This window comes from Lagopus muta, chromosome 18 (assembly GCF_023343835.1).
Source record: "Lagopus muta isolate bLagMut1 chromosome 18, bLagMut1 primary, whole genome shotgun sequence".
Classification (NCBI taxonomy): domain Eukaryota; kingdom Metazoa; phylum Chordata; class Aves; order Galliformes; family Phasianidae; genus Lagopus; species Lagopus muta.
This window is the reverse complement of record NC_064450.1, coordinates 1,979,298-1,997,008: the sequence shown is the minus strand read 5'-3', so window position 1 is coordinate 1,997,008 and position 17,711 is coordinate 1,979,298. Positions and strand designations below refer to the sequence as shown.

Sequence of the window (17,711 nt, the reverse complement as noted above, 5' to 3'; positions counted from 1 at the left end):
CGTTCACGTCCATAAATGTAAGCACACGACTGCGTGCTCTCCAGGATTTGGGAATTTAAGGCCTGCTGGTGTTCATGTTGTGGTCCAGAGCAAAAAGCCTTCCCAGCTGAAGGGTGTGGCTCTTCTCTCCAGCAGCAGCTCCTGGAAAGCAGGCAGCCTTGCTGGTGGCAGAGCAGGAGGAGGCGAGCTATGTGTGCAAGGGCTTCCCATGAAGCCTGCCAGTCTCCCATACTTTCCTCCAGACACCCTCAACAAGGAGGAAAATGTAGCTCATACCTGCACCATCTCCCTGCCAAAGTCCTTCAGAAAACTTAAAGCCCGGCAACAACTTAAAGCTCAGAAGGGATGCTCAACTCTTTACAAGGGCAGATGATGGCAGGACAAGGGGAAATGGTTTTAAGTTGAAGGAGGGAAGATTTAGGTTGGATTCAGGGGGAAGTTCTTCACTATGAGAGCGGTGAGGTGCTGGAACAGCTGCCCAGAGAGGCTGTGGATGCCTTGTCCATCCCTGGAGGTGTTCAAGGTCAGATTGTATGGGGCAGCCTGGTCTGGTATTAAATGTGCAGGTTGATGGCCCTGCATGTGGCAGGGGGTTGGAGATTCATGGTCCTTGAGGTCCCTTCCAACCCGGGCCATTCTGTGATGCTGTGTGATTCTGTGAAGCTGTGATGTTCACCTTGCAAAAGAAGGCGTTTTCTGATTTTCTGTTCCCCTCTCCATCATAAATGCTGGGTGTCCAGTTTGGACAACTGGCTGCTAGGCTGGAGCCCTTCTGGGGCTGGTGATATTGCAGATATGCAGAAGGAATGATGCCGGGGGGGGCAGGACAGAGGATTCCCACCCACCCTCACCGCCAGCACGGCTCTGGCGCTCCTGCACAGCCACATCCGCAGCTCGTGTGAAGGGACGCTGCCATCTAGCGGGAATTTACCCAGTGTTGCACACCAGCAGCGTGCCTGCCTGGCTGCCAGCTCTAACAGCCATCCCGTGTCCCCAGGACGGTGCTGCTGCTGAACCGCTCCGAGGTGCAGAGCGAATTCCTCTCCATCGCAGAGAAGCTGAGCGGCACTGAGCCGCCCCGGCACGCCGCGCTCATCCTGCTGCTGGAGCACCTCTACCAGGTCACCTTCGGCACCCGCTGCGACCTGGGCAGCCTGCGCTGCCTCCTGAAGGTGGGCACGGCCTTTCCCTTCTCTTCTCGGGTCTGGGCTCTGGTGCTGTGCCCCCAGCTGGAGACAGGAGAAGCTCCCTGTTGTGAAACGCAGCAAAAAAAGTGTTGTTTGATTCCAGGAACTCTTTGCTCTGGTGTTTGTGGGGGGTAAAAACTTGTGGTGAAATCCTGTAGGTGTGTTCGAATGCATTAAGGGACAAGGGAAGGGTCACCCTTTTTCCCTGGGTAACAGTGACAAGGCTCATGGCAATGGCTTAATGCCATTGGGGTGGGCTCAGATTAGATATGAGAAAAAACTGCAGCAACTTAAAGCTCAGAAGGGATGCTCAACTCTTTACAAGGGCAGATGATGGCAGGACAAGGGGAAATGGTTTTAAGTTGAAGGAGGGAAGATTTAGGTTGGATTGGATATGTTGGATAGTTGAAGCCGATGATCTTCTGATGGTGGAACTATTCTTTCTCCTACTCTACTCCTTACTCCTCCTCTACTCTTATCCCACTCTGTTCTTGCTGTATTTGTATATGACTTGGAGGGTTAGTGGAGGGAAGAGATACAGAGCTTCAGACTCCGTGACCATCCCTACAGACCTGTGCTCCCCTCCACCTCTCCCTTGGCTCTGCTCTCCCCAGGCCAAGACATTGGAGGAGCTCTCTGAGATCTACGCCAGTGCTGCTGAAGCTCAGGAGGCCGCAGCTGCCAGCAGTGACCCTGTGCTGGCCCGGGAGCGGCTGCAGAGCGTTCTGCAGGACATTGCTGGGGCAGCTGCGCTTCCTGTCATTGGAGGTGAGAAGTCCCTGCACTCTTCTTGCTTCCTGGGTCCAGTGCCAGCTTGATCCCACCATCAGCCATGGGTTCCCTTGTGCTGTGAGCTATGCTTGGAAGTGTGAAACCCTGTTTTGTGCAAAACTTTAACCTGGCACAATAAGACAGGGACTGGGTTTGTTTTTTTCTTTCTCTATTTCATCGCTGCATGATGAGCCAGATGTTTTTTCTTGTCAAAAAACAATAATCCATCTCCAGCCTTTGTGGCCAAGATGAGAACGTTCAGTCAGGAAACCAGCTGTGGCAGCAATGTCTGCTGCCTGACTTGGTGGCTCTGAGAGTCACATGTGACTTCATGGGTTAATGACAGCATTGTTTCTCTGCGTGATGTGAACTGCCCATATAACCAGCACGGGGTGGGCAGCACCCCATGGCTCTGACCATTTAGATGCCCTGTGTGGGGCTTGCAGCATGGGGAGGGTCCCCACAAGCTGACTCCTCTCCTCTCTCCACAGGAGATGCGCAGCCCCGCAGGCTGCAGCCCATCCCCATCCCTACTTCACGCTGCTATGCTTACAGCTGGGACCAGGATAACTTTGGTAAGCAGAGAGGGGTCCTGACCTCTTTGGCTTCCCCATTCCTGGAAGACCTCTTCTGGCCCCAAGAAGGTTGAGCATTCGTGGCTTCATGGCTGCAGTGTGCTGAACCTGTTCTCTAGCTTGGGCTTTGTCACCTTCCTTACTGTCCATTTAGGGTTTGATAATCCAAACACCTTGCATCGGCATCTGCTCGGCAGAGAAGGACCTGGGGGTCCTGATGGACGAGAGACTGAACATGAGCCAGCAGTGCGCTCTGGCAGCTCGAAAGGCAAATGGGATCCTGGGCTCCATCAGGAGAGGGGTGGCCAGCAGGGACAGGGAGGTGATTGTCCCTCTCTACTCGGCTCTTGTGAGGCCCCATCTGGAGTACTGTGTCCAGGTGTGGAGCCCTCAGTACAAGAAAGACATAGAGATTTTGGAAAGGGTCCAGAGGAGGGCGACTAAGATGATCAGGGGGCTGGAGCAGCTCCCCTATGAGGACAGGCTGAGGGAGTTGGGCTTGTTCAGCCTGGAGAAGAGAAGGCTGCGGGGTGACCTCATTGCAGCCTATCAATACCTGAAGGGAACCTACACCCAGGAGGGGAGTAAACTCTTCAAAAGGGCTGACAACAGCAGGACTAGGGGAAATGGTTTTAAGTTGAGGGAGGGAAGATTTAGGTTAGATGTTAGGGGGAAGTTCTTTACTAGGAGAGTGGTTAGGCCCTGGAACGGGCTGCCCAGGGAGGTTGTGGATGCCCCGTCCTTGGACGTGTTTAAGGCCAGGCTGGACGGGGTCCTGGGCAACCTGATCTGAATATGTATGTTTGGTGGCCCTGCTAGGCAGGGGGGTTGGAATTACATGATCCTTGGGGTCCCTTCCAACCTGGGTGATTCTGTGATCTGTGATCCCTCTTCCCCTCTGATTTAACCCAGATAGGATGAGGGTGCATTGGGAACTCAGCATGGGAAGGAAGCAAAAACCCAACCACTCTTTGTTTTTAGAGAACCCAAACAGAATGTGACGTCAAACGAGTTTTGTTTTGTCATCATATCAGAGCGCCTTATGGAAACCTAAAAATGCTTGGGAAGAGGTTTTTAGCTCTTTGTTTGAAGCCATGCAGGGTTAGACAGAATGCTGGCCATGCTGCCATAGGGCCGTTGCGTGGGATGCCCATGCACTGCTCGCGTTTCTGATCTCCCTCCCATGCCTTTCAGATGTCCTCAATGATGTCCTCAGCAAGGAGTGCAGCGTTGTTGAGCCTGTGGCCTCAGAGAATGAGGAGGACGAGGAAGAGGAAGAGGAGGACGTGGAAACAGATGGCTGTTCCCCAGAGAGGGACTCGCTGCTGTCCCCCATCTCCTCCATTTCCAAAGACTCTGTGTACTCAGCGCTGTCAGAAGAGGGACCCAAGCCCTCCCGTGTGTCCCTCTTCAGCAGCTCCAAGGACTCCATCTCAGAGCTGACAGTGGTCTCCAAAAAGTCCTTGCGGTCTTTTGTCTCCAGCCTGAAGGACTGCATGGACAGCGGGTACGCAGAGGACAGCGACGAGAGCTCCCTGGACATGGTTGGGAGGCCGGAGCTGAAGATGGAGAAGACCCACCACAAATACAGACACACGCTGACCAACAAAATCTACAAACTTTTCAAGAGCAAAAGCCAGCTGGTCCTCAGGAGAGACCTGAAGGACTGTCCAGATATGGGCTCGCTCCCACTGCGCCGTGCTGAGAGCCTGTGCCACCCCCCGGCCAAGCCCCGCATCCCGGCACGCTCCCGGCGCGCTCACTCGTTGCCGCAGCACGGGCTGGGCCAGAGGCTGCAGACCCCACAGACCCCACAGCTGCCCAGCCTGCCCCGCCGGCCCTTCCTCAGCTATGACGAGGATGCCAAAGTGGCCACCATGCGTGTGGTGGTCTTCGGCTCCGACCGCATCTCAGGGAAAGTAGCCCGAGCCTACAGCAACCTGAGGTGAGCGGGGCAGCGCGGGGACGTGGCTGTGGGCCGTGGTGGGGTCCATGCCTTGAAGGCTTGCCTTAAAGGTCACCGGGGTCCTGGTGTGGGGGACATCCAGCTGCTTTTGTCTGCCAGCGGGGACAGTGACTGCCAGGTGACATTGTCATTAAGTCAGTGTGGCACAGACAAGCCATTTTCTGTGTGCCTTCCATCGCTGCCTCGCTCTGAGGAGACAGGGTCCTCCAGCTACCACTGGAGTCTAATTCTGCACATCACATCCTGCCTTGCCAGGCTGTACCGAAGGACATTGCTCACCCAGCCCTCTCCCCGCTTCTCCTAGGCTGAAGGAGAGCACCTGCCCTACACTGACAAGGTACTTCAAGCTGCAGTTTTTTTATGTCCCCGTGAAGAGGAGCTGCCCCTTTCCAACGGCCCTGCTGATGCATCCTCCTCCATCCCCAAGCGACCTGCAGCTCCGTGCCTCAGCACAGGTGGTACGTGTCCTCATCCCACAGCAGGCTGGGCAGCAGCAGCCCTGGGGTCTCTTCCACCAGCCCTACACCAGGGCAGAAGAGCCGGGGGGCTCCGGGGTGACCCCCCATCTCTGGTTTCAGGAGCCCACCTCAGCTGGGGCGGAGAGCAGCACCAACGACATCTCCCACTACATCGGCATGTTGGACCCATGGTACGAGCGGAACGTTCTGGGGCTGATGAACCTGCCCATGGATGTCCTGTGTCAGGTATGAACGTGTTGGCTGGGAGAGCCCGGTGTCCCCTTCCCTGAGGCACATTTGCTGAACATCGCACCTGAAGCTGCCTGACAGGCTGTGCTGTGTGTGGGCATGGGGTGGAAACGGGTGGTTCTGGTGGTCGGGAGGAGGGTTTCCATCCCTGAGGTGGTGGTGCTGGGCTATAGGTCCCACATATCCATCAGGGTTGTGACCCCCCTCCTCACTGCAGTCTGCCAAGCCTGAGGCTGAGCCCCAGGAGGACTCCCGGGAGCAGCTGCCCATCCTGGCCGACATGATCCTCTACTACTGCCGCTTTGCCACGCGCCCCGTCCTGCTGCAGCTCTACCAGACCGAGGTAGGCAGAGGAGCTCAGCAGGGGAAAGGGGGTCCTCTGCCTGTACCACCAACGTGGGGCCCACCTGGGAGGTGGGTATGGGTATGGCAGAGCTGCTGTGTGCTGGTGGGGCTGAGCTTGGTCTCCTTGTATTCCCCTGGGGACCTGCGCACGTGGGCCCACAGCACTTTGGCTGATGCTCTGGCTAAGGGATCAGGGGTCTGCAGGTCCTGGCCCAACCATTCTCAACTGACACGAGCAGTTTTCCTTCCCAATACGTTTCTGCCCTACACAAGAGAGATTCCTGTCAGTGCTGGCAGATCAATCACATTGCTGGAAATCTCTCTGGTGTTCTTTTTCCCAAGCCAAACCTCTCCACATAATCCCTTCTCCATAACCTGCTGTGCGAGAAGGTTCTCCTGCAGTGGAGAAGGTTTGAATGCATTTCTGTGCTCGTGGCTTTGATGGTTCACGTGCTGATGGTCTGTTAAAACAGTCTGAGGTGTAGCTGGAGGAAAGTGCCACCCGAGGCAGAGGTTGAAACGTGTATTTTCAAAGCTGAAATAATTTGCCCATTTCCTATGAAAAGAAGTGAGAGGGGCAGGTTACATCCTCCAGCTCCACAGCCCTGTGAGGTCACCTCATCACCACATCTCCCCTCTCCTCCTGGCAGCTCACCTTCATAGGGGGGGAGAAGATGACCGAAGTCTTCATCCACTCCCTGGAGCTGGGTCACTCGGCAGCCACACGGGCCATCAAGGCGTCAGGTCTGTGACTGTTCCTTCTTCTTTCTCCCCACTTCTGCAGCTTTGGGGTGGGTGTCCACACACTGCCGGGCTGGGAGATGTCTGCCAAGAGGGGCTGCAGGGATGCAGGGGAAGGGAGAGGACTTTGGCCTCAATGTGGGATCCAGGAGGGCTCTGAAGCCAGGCTTCAGGTTCTTGCGTTCCCCTTCAGGAGTGAAGCCGTGACCATACCTTGCTCCTTTTTCTTCTGTTAACTCTCGGAGTGTATGAGCTGTAAAGCAGTTTCAAGCCTGCAGCTCGCAGGACATCTCCTGGCTAACCACTGTACTGCATCCCAGCACTGTGTCATGCTTTTAACCTGCAGCTTTTCTGACATCTCGTCCGTTTGAACAGAGCTCACCAAGCATCCCTTCCCCCACAAACTATCATCGCCCCGCTCCCCCAAAGTGCTGACTTGGCCAAGGAGCTGGGTTAGCCATGCATCCTCTTATTGCTTTGTGCCTTCCCCGGAGCACTGGCCCTGCTGCACTGCTCTCAGTTTGCAGTGCTTTGCCCTGTAACTTCTGCACTGGATGAATTGCTTTCTGGCAGCTTTTAAGCCACATTTTTCTTTCTGCTCTGCGTCTGCGTTCAGCAAAGCAGGATTTTTTTTCCCCTTTTCTGTAGGTACTGAGTGGTGCTGCATTAGCAGCTCTGAAGACTGGGGAGAAAAGGTCACCAGGTGACATTTGCTCCTTGTTTTGTGCAGGTCCGGGCAGCAAAAGGCTGGGCATAGATGGAGACAGAGAAGCAATCCCACTAACACTACAGATCGCCTACAGCAAGGTGAGCACGTGGGGACTGCAGAGCACAGATGTGTCAGAAATCCACCTCAGTGCTGTCTCAGCTGGGGGCTGAAAGGGACAAGTGCTGAGAGCGTGCTGGTGGAGCCTGAATGCAAGGCCAGCGGAGCCAAAATGAACCTAATGTTCAACTTGCTGGCTAATTGGTGGTGGCTTTCCACTCCTGAGAAGCCCAAGATAATAAGGAATGTGCAGCCAGCTCCCATAGCCTTGATGCGTGCTGGGTGCCAGTTTATATCAGTGGGCATTGCTTCCAGGGAGCAATCTCCTGCTGCTCACAGCAGTCCTATTTTTGTGGTTTCTCTGTAATTACTTGGTGTTACCTCTGATCAGTTTTTGTAATTCCAAGGCCAAACAAATTTTAATGCCTACTCAAAATTTGCCTGTTCAGCTTCAGGGAAACCCAGGTCTGGGTCAGCCCACCACAGGAGGTAGAAGTGGGAGGCAGGGTAACAGCCTGAAGGATGGCGTCTCACATGCTTCAGTTTGTCCCTGCAGACAGCCATCAGTGGAAGGAGTCAGTGGAACGATGTTGAGAAGGTCTGCACATCTGTTAACCTCAGCAAAGCCTGCAAGAAGTACGAAGAGCTGGGTGGGTACAGCTGGGCTTTGGGACTCGGGGTGGGAGGCAGTGGGAGGGAATGGTGGAGTGAGATGACAGCTTGGCTCCTCTAGGCAGAGCAAAGCAGGGATGTGTGACTGCAGAAAACACCTGGGAGGTGCCTGTTGCTCCCTGGGGCAAGAGATAGGGCAGCCTCTGGCTCTCCTTTGCACCATGCCAGGGTTGAAGGGCATTTGATTTCCCGTTATCCTTTAGCTAGGGGAGTCTGCTGCACTGGGTTGCCCCTTAGGAAGAGGTTAAACTTCCTAAATAAAGAACTGAGGGAAGAAGTGCTTGTACTGGGTGCTGCCATCACAGCAGCAGTGCCCTGCAGCCGGCCTTCTGCAGGCTCTCACTGCAGCTCCGTTTCCTTCCTGCCCTCGCAGATAGCTGCTGCCATGTTGGTTTGTTTCATAATTACCTTTTTTTTTCAGTTCAGGTTGCTGGGAGGGTATGAATAAGGCTTTGAAGCTTCTAAAGGCAGCAAGACTTTTAGTCTGTTAGCTTGCTGATGTAGAAGCAACACCTTCTCATTCTTGCTTGAGCTCCGCTATTTTGACAAGCAGACACACAGTTCCGAGCAAACAGGATTTTTTTGGATCCTCTTTCCTTGTGTGCTTTTTGTCTGGCAGATTTCTATTTGTGAGCAGAGCAGTCAGGTCAAATAGGTGGTCTACCAACCAGGAGATAGCTCCTATGTGCCCCACGGAGCTCCACCTAGATCTCCATTCCTCCTGTTGGTGCTCCGTCTGTTAAGTCCTGCAGACAGCCTTGGAAATACTCCAGCAGGAGTTAGTTGCTCATCTCCAGTGTGCTTTGAGCTGTGTGTTTCTGTGAGAGTTCGGGAGCTTTGCTTTGTGCACTGGCTTTGTTTCAGGGCATGACTTCAGCTCAGTGCTTGGGGAGAAGCTTCTCCTTCGTGAATCTCCTTCCTTCCAAATAAACCTGATCTCCTGAGGGTCTCCGTGTTTTCACGCTCAGTGGTTTGGCCACAGGATGTCACTGTAATTCCAGACAAGCAGGAGCATCTCCAAGCAGACTGCAGGAAGGGCCAAACTGGGAGAGCTCTTGATGCTGAGGCCATTGCTTTTCTCCTGTTTAGGGGCTCAGATGCTTACATGTTCTTTGCTGCTGTGTTTGGAAGATTATCGCCGTCTCTCTCATTGCTTTCCTACCATGCAAGTAGGAAAGCTGCAGCTACACTGTATTTCCCTGCAAGTGGAGTCTTGCTGGGACCCACTTGCTTTGGGACGTGTTGTTGGGCAGGGGTACCAGCTGAGTTCCTACCAGGATCCCCAGGTGATAACAGTTCCCTTTTTGTTACAGCCTCAAAGACGGAGTGTCTCAACTTGACCCTGACAGAGGTGGTTAAAAGGCAAAACTCCAAATCCAAAAAAAGTTTCAATCAGGTAACTCAAATCATGGTGCTTTTACATTTGGTAACAGGGGCTCCTCAGATGGGAGGGAAGCAGGGCAAGAGGTGGAGTTTGAGATCTGTGGAGCTGTCAGTAACTCCTTGGGGAATCCTGTTTGTGTTGGCCATCGGCCCCAGCTTTGGGGTGCCCTGCTCTCCTTCCCTGCACAGGGTTAATGCACAGAGCCTGTCACATCCCTCACTTGGACTCCTTTTCTATCAGCAGCTCAGCGTGTCCCAGATAAAGGTAGACAAGGTCCAGATTATTGGTGTCCAGTCCTCCTTCGCCGTGTGCTTGGATCAGGACGAGCAGAAGATCCTGCAGAGTGTAACCAGGTAAGATCTGCAACGTGGCACCAGCCTCCCAGAGTGGTGCATCCTCTGTCTAAGGACTTGTCCACAAAGTACAGGTGACCAAGAGGGACAACGTCCTGATCACCATGGTGTACCTGTGCCAGATGCCCAAGTTGGTGTGACATAGCTTCAAGATCTGTAGTGCAGCTGTGTTCACATGGGATGGATGATCAGATCCCAAAAGTGTTTTACCTTTTATGACTACCACAGCCTAGAGGGTGATCTCTAGTCAACTTCAGCTTCTTGAAGAACTCTTCCAGCAAGACCAGTCATAAGTCAGAGAAAAGTCATGCATTCTAAATGGGTACTTGGGGAGCATTAGGTGTATATGAGCAGAGCCTTCAACTTCTTAATCTCACTGGAGTCCTCCATCACCTTTGACATGCCTATTCATCTCCCACTCATGATTTTCATGGGAGAGCCTGGGGTAGAGTATGCAAAAATTGTCTATTTGACTGTTCTTCCATCCATTGTGCCCCCAGGGCAGAAGCTGGCTCCCTGGGATGGGATTTGTAAACTCACTGTGCTTCCATGGGCACAAAGAGATCAAACCAGCTGACCCACTGGAAAAAAGATTTCAGATGTTGTTTCATTTCCTAAAGAAAAGTTTCTTAGTTAACTTGTTTGCTGTGAAACCCAAGGGACTAATGTGAGAGTACAGTGCAGGAAACGTACAAGGAGCTATTTCCATTTCACCAGAACAGCAGAGGTGCAGAAATTCTCATTTTCTCTAATGGGTGTCAGAAATGGCTCTGTGTGGATCCTTCTGCTCTGGATCCCAACCTGAGCCAGCTTATAGGACCTGAACCCTAACACTCAAACCCCAGTCCTGTTAAAGACTGCACTGATTCCTGCTTGCAAAGTTTCTGCTGCACACCATGACTGTGATTCTCAGCCACACACCCGACGTACATCTTGGTTTCTTTTTGCTCCCTCGCAGGTGTGAGATCTCTGTGTGCTACAGACCAAGGGACACTGACCCTCTTGCACTGAGAAGGTCCTCTTTGACTCCCCAGGACCCCTCTGAGTTTCATTCTCTCCTGTGTTTACCCATTTCCACCTTCAGTGGAGCGTTGCCATAGAAGAACCCTGTGCTCTCATTGGACCAGACATGCATCCAACACCAAAATGAAGCTGTCCTGCTGGAGACCAGCCACTTTTGTCCAAGACATCCTGCAGTCTGAAGCCATAGTGTGGTGATTGAACTGCTCCTGATGTGAGCTGAGCCCATCCTTGGGAAATGATGTTAGTGTCAGGCTCCGGTACAGCTCAGGATTCCCTGGGAGGAAAGTGAGATCTCTACCTGGTTGAGCAGGCTGCCAACACCAAACTGAGAGGACAAGGCAAGGACAGCGACGTTTTCCTGCCAGCAAATGGTGCTGTGGCCATACTTAGTGACTGCAAAGCCCATGTGATGCTGGAGAGAATGTATTCTGGAAAGTGAATGTCTTTGGCTGAGTGGTGGCAGGTGGAGCAGATGCATGTGGAGTTGAAAACCATGCAGCCAATGTTCTGATGACATTTCACTTGCAATAAGCCAGTGATGCTGGGGATGGTTCTCTGGGGATAGGCACAGGCTTTCTCAGGGTTTGCTTTAAATTATGAGAGATGGGTGCAGAGAAACAGCACAATGCAGAATGACCCAGCTGGGGCCCAGAAAGAGCCCAGTATGAATTATGGACTGCTCTTTGTGTTCCAGCGAATCCAGTGCAATAGGCCATACCAGGGCATGGGCAGCTCATCACACATATGTGTTAGCTGTAAATCCAGGACCTGCAGGAGATAACCTTCCACTTCTTGCAGAGTTTCAGAGTTCATCCAGGAGGGAGATGGAGTTGCTGTTCAGCTGGTGTTCTTGCATCCTGCTCACCAGTGCATGAGTGCTAGAGACATCCCAGAGGCTGAATGCTCTATAGGTGCTTGAGATAGAGCATAAACCATGTTCGTGCTCATAGGAGGGAGGGGAGTACTGGGTAAAGTGCTAGGATTGCCTTGCCTCACCTCAGGGTGTGGCTTTGGTGGAGAAGGACCCAGCACCAATAACACTAGTGATGCTTGCAGGCAATGATAGGCTCTGAGATCCCCTCTCCCCTGCAAAGAGAGGTTCCCCCCCACCCCCCTCTTTCTCTCTGTGAGGCCTTAGGTACAGAAATTTGCAATAGTTGGGAGCTTTTGGAAGTATTTTGACCCCAGGAACAATAAATGAGGCTAGAAGTGCCTTGCTTGGTTTGACAACTCTCAGGTTATTTCAAATTAGCTGGTGGTCGCACTAACGATGGCTGGCAGAAGAGCATGCTGCCTGTTGCAGGCTAGGAGTATGCCAACACCAAGGATGTGCTCCCTGGGAGGCATCTGGAAGGGACTCCATCCTGCTGAGGCTGCGGGGCTCAGCCACGGTGAGCTCTGCTCCATCTGGGTCCTCCAGCAAATGGGGCCTGGGCAGCCCTTGGCACTAATTGGAGTGAGACTGGGCTCCGTCCCAAGGCCTGTGGGCACAGCAGCTGTGTTCCCCTTGGTGGTGACATTGGAGCATTTTAAGTCCAAGAGGCTCCGAGGACCGGGATCAGATTTTAAACAAGTTTTCCCGTTGACTTTTCACATTTCCCAGACAGGTTTGTGTGCGTTGTCTCCAGTGGGGCTGAAATTTGACAGCTGGTTTTTTTTTTCTTTAGTTGTTGTTCAATTCATTAAAATAGCACCTTATCCTGTCAAAACAGTGCTATTTGTGATCCCTACATCCGTGGCTAAATATATTCCTGCTGCTGTCGGTGGTGCAAAGCTCTTTGGTCTCAGCTGGCCGTATAGAACTACAGGAGAAGAGTTTCCACGCTGGGGAGGAAAAACAAGCACACCCTCTGGGGACTCGTAATCCTGGCTCATTTTTTGACCTCTGATGCTTTCTGGAAATGAAAAGAAGGAAGTGGAAGGTTCCTTCAGGCCGTCCTTGTACATATATGTGCAGCCTTACCAAACCCGTGTCACGTTTGTGCTGATCTGTAAAATAGCGTTTAAAGGATTTTTAAAGTAACTGTAAGATATTAAAGGAGGATTTATTTCGAGTACAGGCATGGTGCTTGTGTCAGTGCTGCCCAGCAGGAGGAAGGCACAGCTTCGTATCTGTGCACAGAGGGCACCCAGTGCTTTGCAGAGCACTGATCTGAGGGCAGGAAAAAGCCCATCAGGTCACCATGGCTGTGAGCTGGGTGCCAGAGGGCACGGAATCGAGACCTGCAGCAGCAAATTGAGCTCAGAAGCAAGACCCAGTGCTGTAACGCCCACATCAGCTTTGTTCTGGATTAAGGAGAGAAGCTTGCAGAGTTTGTATGTGTGAGATCTGTGTGTGTGCCTTTCTCTTCCTGGAGTGCATTCAAGGCTGAGCTGGTAGGGGTGAGGATCAGGGTGCTGTATAGACAAAAAAGCCCTAACCCACCCATCTGCCACAGATGGGCTGAGCTGGTGCTAGGCTGGGTGCCGTGGGTCACGTCCCAGGTGCAGGGACTTGCCCATAGGTGTGTGCAGCTCAGCACCTCTGATCCCTTCCTCATGCTCACTGTGCTGTTTGTTGGCAGTGCCACTGCAAAAGCTTCCCCTTGCACCTTCCTGGTAGAAGTCCCTGCCCAGCAGTGCTGTGCCTCCCATTCTGTGTGCGTCCATCGCTGCAGCTCAGGTGTCCTTCAGCCCAGCTGGGCTCCCTGCCCACACTCCTGTGTGACCCTCTGGCACTGCCTGATCTTGCAGGGGTTCGCCAACACAATTCATATCTTTTCAGGAGGAAAAAGGAGAAGCAGAAGTGAGGCGCAGGGCCTGGCTCCCTGCCCTGCTTCCTTCCTGGACTGCTGGTTTCCAAAGCGTGGTTCAGCATCATGCTTTCAAGGAGTTGCAGGTAGAAAAGAGTGGAAGTCTGCTGTGAGTTTTGCTCATTTCTGAAGGGTTTTGGCCAGTGCCGAGGTCTGAGTAGGGCAGGTGACTCCTGTGTGCCTCGGGATCACACTTTGTTCAGGATTGGTGAGAGCGGAGCCAGGAAGCAGAACGCCAGAGGAGGCTGGTGCTCAGCTGGCAGTGCCTGCTGCTCTGCTGTCCTTATCTCACTTCTGCTAATTAATGATCAATTAAAAGTTCATGAGGCTCCCAGTGCCTGGATGAAGAACAGTTTTCCAATAGGGAAAATTCACTCGAGAAGAGGAGCAATGTGCCAACAACACAAAGTTGCGTAAGGATCAGTGTGCTCAGACACAGCCCACGTGTCAGCGCTCGCTGTGGGCACAGTTTGCTCCTTGCTGATCCCTCTGCTCCTGGCTTAGGAATTTGGTGGCTCTCAGAAGGGGTCAGACCTGGCCTGGCAGCAACCTGGCAGAGGACATGGCTATTTTCCTTGCTTGAGATGTGCTCAATATGCTGTGCCTGTGCACTGACTGCAGGGTCTTTCCAGAAGGGCTGTCTGAACCGCAGGCTGAGGCACTGCCCCTGTAGCCAGAAATGTGAGGACAGATCTGTCTGCAGAGCCAGGGCTTGGGCACTGCCTCACTCTGAAAGAGCTTTTTCCTGTACAACAGTGCCTTTCTTTCCCATAGTTGGTTTCTGTGTCGACTTATAACCAACCATGGCCCTAAGCCACCTGAGAACAGGACGCTCTTGTGAGAGGTTCCTCAAAGAAACTGCACAAAGCTCAGCCCATTGGGAGCCTCCCTGCCCAGGAACCCAGCTGAAATGTGATCCCAAAGCAGTTTTGTTGCTGTTTTCGGGGCAGTTTTAATGGGGCACAGGGCACTGTTACCAACAAGAAGCAGTGGGGTAGCTCCAGCTGCACCCCTTCTCTAGCACACGGTCCCCAGGAGGTGATGCAAGGGACGAAGGAAGGGGCAGCACCTCTATGTGCACACCTGCAGCCCCTTGTGAGCCCCTGCCCCTACAGCAGAGTGACCCATGGGCGTGTGGCCCCTCCAAGATGTGATGTGCTGGGGCCTGGCACGAGCAGTCTGCATACAGCAGGGATTCTCTGCTTAACTTCACAGCCATCACAGGAGGAAATACGTGCCAATCTTCACTTTGGAGCCAACTTCTGCCCCTCTTAGAGCCATCTGTGCTATATCATGGCTGAAGCCTGCGTGCCGCCAAGGCACGTCTGCACACAGATGTGCTTGCTGTGTTATAAGTTATGTGTTATAAGTTATAAGTTATATGTGGGCAGAAGGGTTGCACTGAGCTCCCTGCTGCGGGTTTGGGAACAGCTCCCCGCGTTTTAGGGTAAAAGAGTGGGTGGGTCTGTGTGCAGCACCAGCCTCTGTTACTCAAACAGACGTGCCCAAGTGTATCGCTGAGCACAGCAGTGCGACACGGACACAGTCTGCTTGTCAACACATGGCCGAACCCAGCAGGTAGCTGCATGCTCCTTGTGTCAAGTTTCTATTCCAGCAGACACATGAAAAACAAAAGCAACCCCCGCAGCCGGGCCCTGCGCACACGTGCAGCTCTGAATGGGGGTTTCACTCCAACATACACCCAATGTCCTTCCAGGGCTGTGCTCACGCCGTGCTCCTCAGGTTCTCACTGCTCTGGGTGGTTGCTGGGCAATTTCAGAGTTCCCCATATTGTGGGGGCTTTATTCCTCCTCTGTGGCTTTCTCCCATCTTCCTTCCTTCCCCAGTTCTTCACCCCTGGCTTTACAAAGGACAAGGGATGGAGCAGCATTTATGGTGGGTAAGGGAACGGCAGTGCCTTCACTTTGATCCCACTGCCAGGAGGGTGCAAACCAACCCATTGCAAGGACCTGCAAAGAATGGGGAAATGAGGGATCTCTTGGGAGCAAAGCACATTATACCCATGTTGTTTAGGGAGGGGGAGAAAGGCTGCTGTGTAACTGTGGTGCTTCCCATGTTTTCATGAATGAGGTGGGTGATGGAGCAGATGACACCTGAATTGTTTTCATAGGTGAGGCTGAGCAGAGGAGGAAAGTGACTGGGTAGGAAAATCAGAATTTAAAGGTAGTATCCTTATTTATCCATAGACTGCAGTGCAGTGGGGGCCAACATGTGGGGCTGAGGGGTGATGAGGATATGGGGATGCTGGGATGCAGCCTGGCTCTGAGCTCCTGTGGCTGTGCACAGGGCAGGGATGCTTGCCATGCCCAGTTGTGTACTTGTGCTGGATGGGTTCTGGGCCCATCCCTGCCCACGTGAGCAAGCGTGGGGTTAAGCAACAACCTGCCCCTGCTCTGCCCCACCCCATGGGATGGAAACCGGAGCTCGTGCAGCCTGAAAATCCACTGTGGGAGCAGCCCTGCTGCCCTGGCACCCACATCGTTTCTGGGAGCAGAAATGCAAGCCCTTGGCTTACGTGCATGCAGCACTTCAGGTCTGCACAAAAAGCCAGATCTGGAGGTGGTGTCCAGCAGCTGATCTTGGTGCCAGCAGCACACAGTGGCTGCAGCACCCACATCCACCTCCTTGGATGCTGCCTTGGCTGCTCCATCGCTACCTGTTGGTGTGATTCCAGGCGCAGCGGTTTCTTAACAGCTGTCTGCTCAAGCTGTTTGCTATGATTTTCTAGCCCGTATTATCCTAGAGGTGAGCAGTCATCCCTCCTGCTGTTAGCACATGTACTTTAGCACAAGCCTTTATCCACCCTTGCAAGACATGCTGATGCTGCTCAGACTTGCAAAGCCCATGCCTTATTATTATCTTGCTTCTTGCTGTGGGCTTTTCACAAAGTCTTGAAGGTAGCTTGGTTGGGACAAACCAAAAAGCCACAAAACCAGCTGTTCCCTTGGGTTCTCTTTCTCCCTCTATATCTCCATCCTCTCTGTTAAAGATAGAATAAACCAGAGTCTGACCGGGTTGAGATGTGACATAAAATATTGCTCAGTCTGTGACTTGCTCACCTGCAAATGGGAGGAAAACCATCCTTTGGCTTTAGCCATGGTGGTTCAGATGAGGGCCAGCAGAGCCTTCCCTGCAGGCTGGGTGGTTTGGCAGGAGCAGCGCTCAGACTGCGTCCTTTTCTTCCTGCAAATACCTCTCCTTCCCTCAGAAACTCGGCCAGCTTGCTGGGTCTGCTGTGACAGCAGCCACGCAATGACAGAAAATTAAAGCATGGAAGAATGAAGTTATCTGTGAACAGAAACCAGAGCAGGAAAAGAGGTTCTCCAGAGCTCCTCTTTGACTGAAGAGCTTTGTGCTTTGGAGGTGGGCGCAGGGTGATGGTACAGTGGTGAGCACTGAAGAGCAACGGCTGGGAGGGAGCTGGTCCCAGCACTGTGCTGTGGGCCATTGGGTGTACAAGTCCATGCTCACCATTGCTGGCGTGTTTTCAAAGCATGCAGAGCAGTGTGCCACTCCTCAGCAGGAAAGCCCCAGGCTGGGCAGAGCACTCCTTCCGAGTTGGAAAACCCCTCCTGAAGTGGTGCTTCAGGTGAGTGCTTTGTTGTGTTGCTTGGACAGAGATTGTTATGGAAAACACTGGGAACCAACTGCTTCCTCCCCATTACTCGGGTTGCCATGAGCAAATATGACCCCATATGAAATCCTGCTGCTGGCCCCATATGAAACCAGGGGCAAAGCTCACAGGCATGGAAGGTTTCCAGAAAAATCCTTGAGTGAAATGAAATTGGGGTCAGAACCCCAGAGGTGGTGGCACTGAGGGGCTCATCCCCACTGCGGCTTTGGCAGCTGTGGGAGAAACAGCCTCTGACTGCAGCAGTTCCTGCACACCAGGTGCCTGCTGCAGGATGGATGCAGCATGGCAGCAGGATGTGTGGATGTATGCTGTCAAATGGCTCTGCCCAAACCTGAGCCACGGCACGCTGGAGAAGCGAATTGTGACGCTGGTGGGGAAAAACCTACTGCAAACAGTAACCCCACGTGCATGTGTCTCTGCTGCCCTGTCCACGCATCCACACCACGGCCAGGTCCTTCATGAATGGAGTGTGAACGAACCCAGTTGAGGAGAAATGTGGGTATTATTGCTCTGTGTGTGTGGGGCGTGCAGAGCTGAGCCCCCCTTTGGCACCAGCGTGGCAGGGGGCTGTGAGCAGCAGCAGGCAGCTGAGCAGCAGCCTCCGGCCTTTCTCTTCTGGGCAGGAAGGAAGTGGGTTATTTTTACAACTGGGGCCCAGGTGTTTTTTTTTTTTTGCTTGCAAAAAAGGTGGGATGGGATACAGCACTGGCTGCCATCCCCATGCCCTGTGTCAGCAGTGTGCCCCAAAGCTGCTTGGCGCCTGAAGCGTTCTGC

General features: G+C 53.1%; 1 protein-coding gene across 4 annotated transcripts in view; it reads left to right on the top strand.

Moving 5' to 3' along the window:
- Positions 1-12,940, top strand: part of PIK3R5 (phosphoinositide-3-kinase regulatory subunit 5) — a 49,482-nt gene extending 36,542 nt beyond the window's left edge. For 2 of the 4 annotated variants that reach the window (XM_048965219.1, XM_048965217.1), the window contains exons 7-19: positions 998-1,172; positions 1,802-1,955; positions 2,450-2,533; positions 3,728-4,478; positions 4,804-4,957; positions 5,078-5,203; positions 5,424-5,549; positions 6,202-6,295; positions 7,023-7,099; positions 7,615-7,708; positions 9,044-9,126; positions 9,355-9,467; positions 10,426-12,939. In XM_048965219.1, coding sequence (XP_048821176.1) covers positions 998-1,172; positions 1,802-1,955; positions 2,450-2,533; positions 3,728-4,478; positions 4,804-4,957; positions 5,078-5,203; positions 5,424-5,549; positions 6,202-6,295; positions 7,023-7,099; positions 7,615-7,708; positions 9,044-9,126; positions 9,355-9,467; positions 10,426-10,567 — 2,173 coding nt within the window. In that variant the 3' untranslated portion in view covers positions 10,568-12,939. Of the gene's footprint in view, positions 1-997; positions 1,173-1,801; positions 1,956-2,449; positions 2,534-3,727; positions 4,479-4,803; positions 4,958-5,077; positions 5,204-5,423; positions 5,550-6,201; positions 6,296-7,022; positions 7,100-7,614; positions 7,709-9,043; positions 9,127-9,354; positions 9,468-10,425 lie in introns of all 4 variants that reach the window. The other 2 variants (XM_048965221.1, XM_048965220.1) reach the window with 2 other exon arrangements.
- Positions 12,941-17,711: the final 4,771 nt, after the last annotated feature.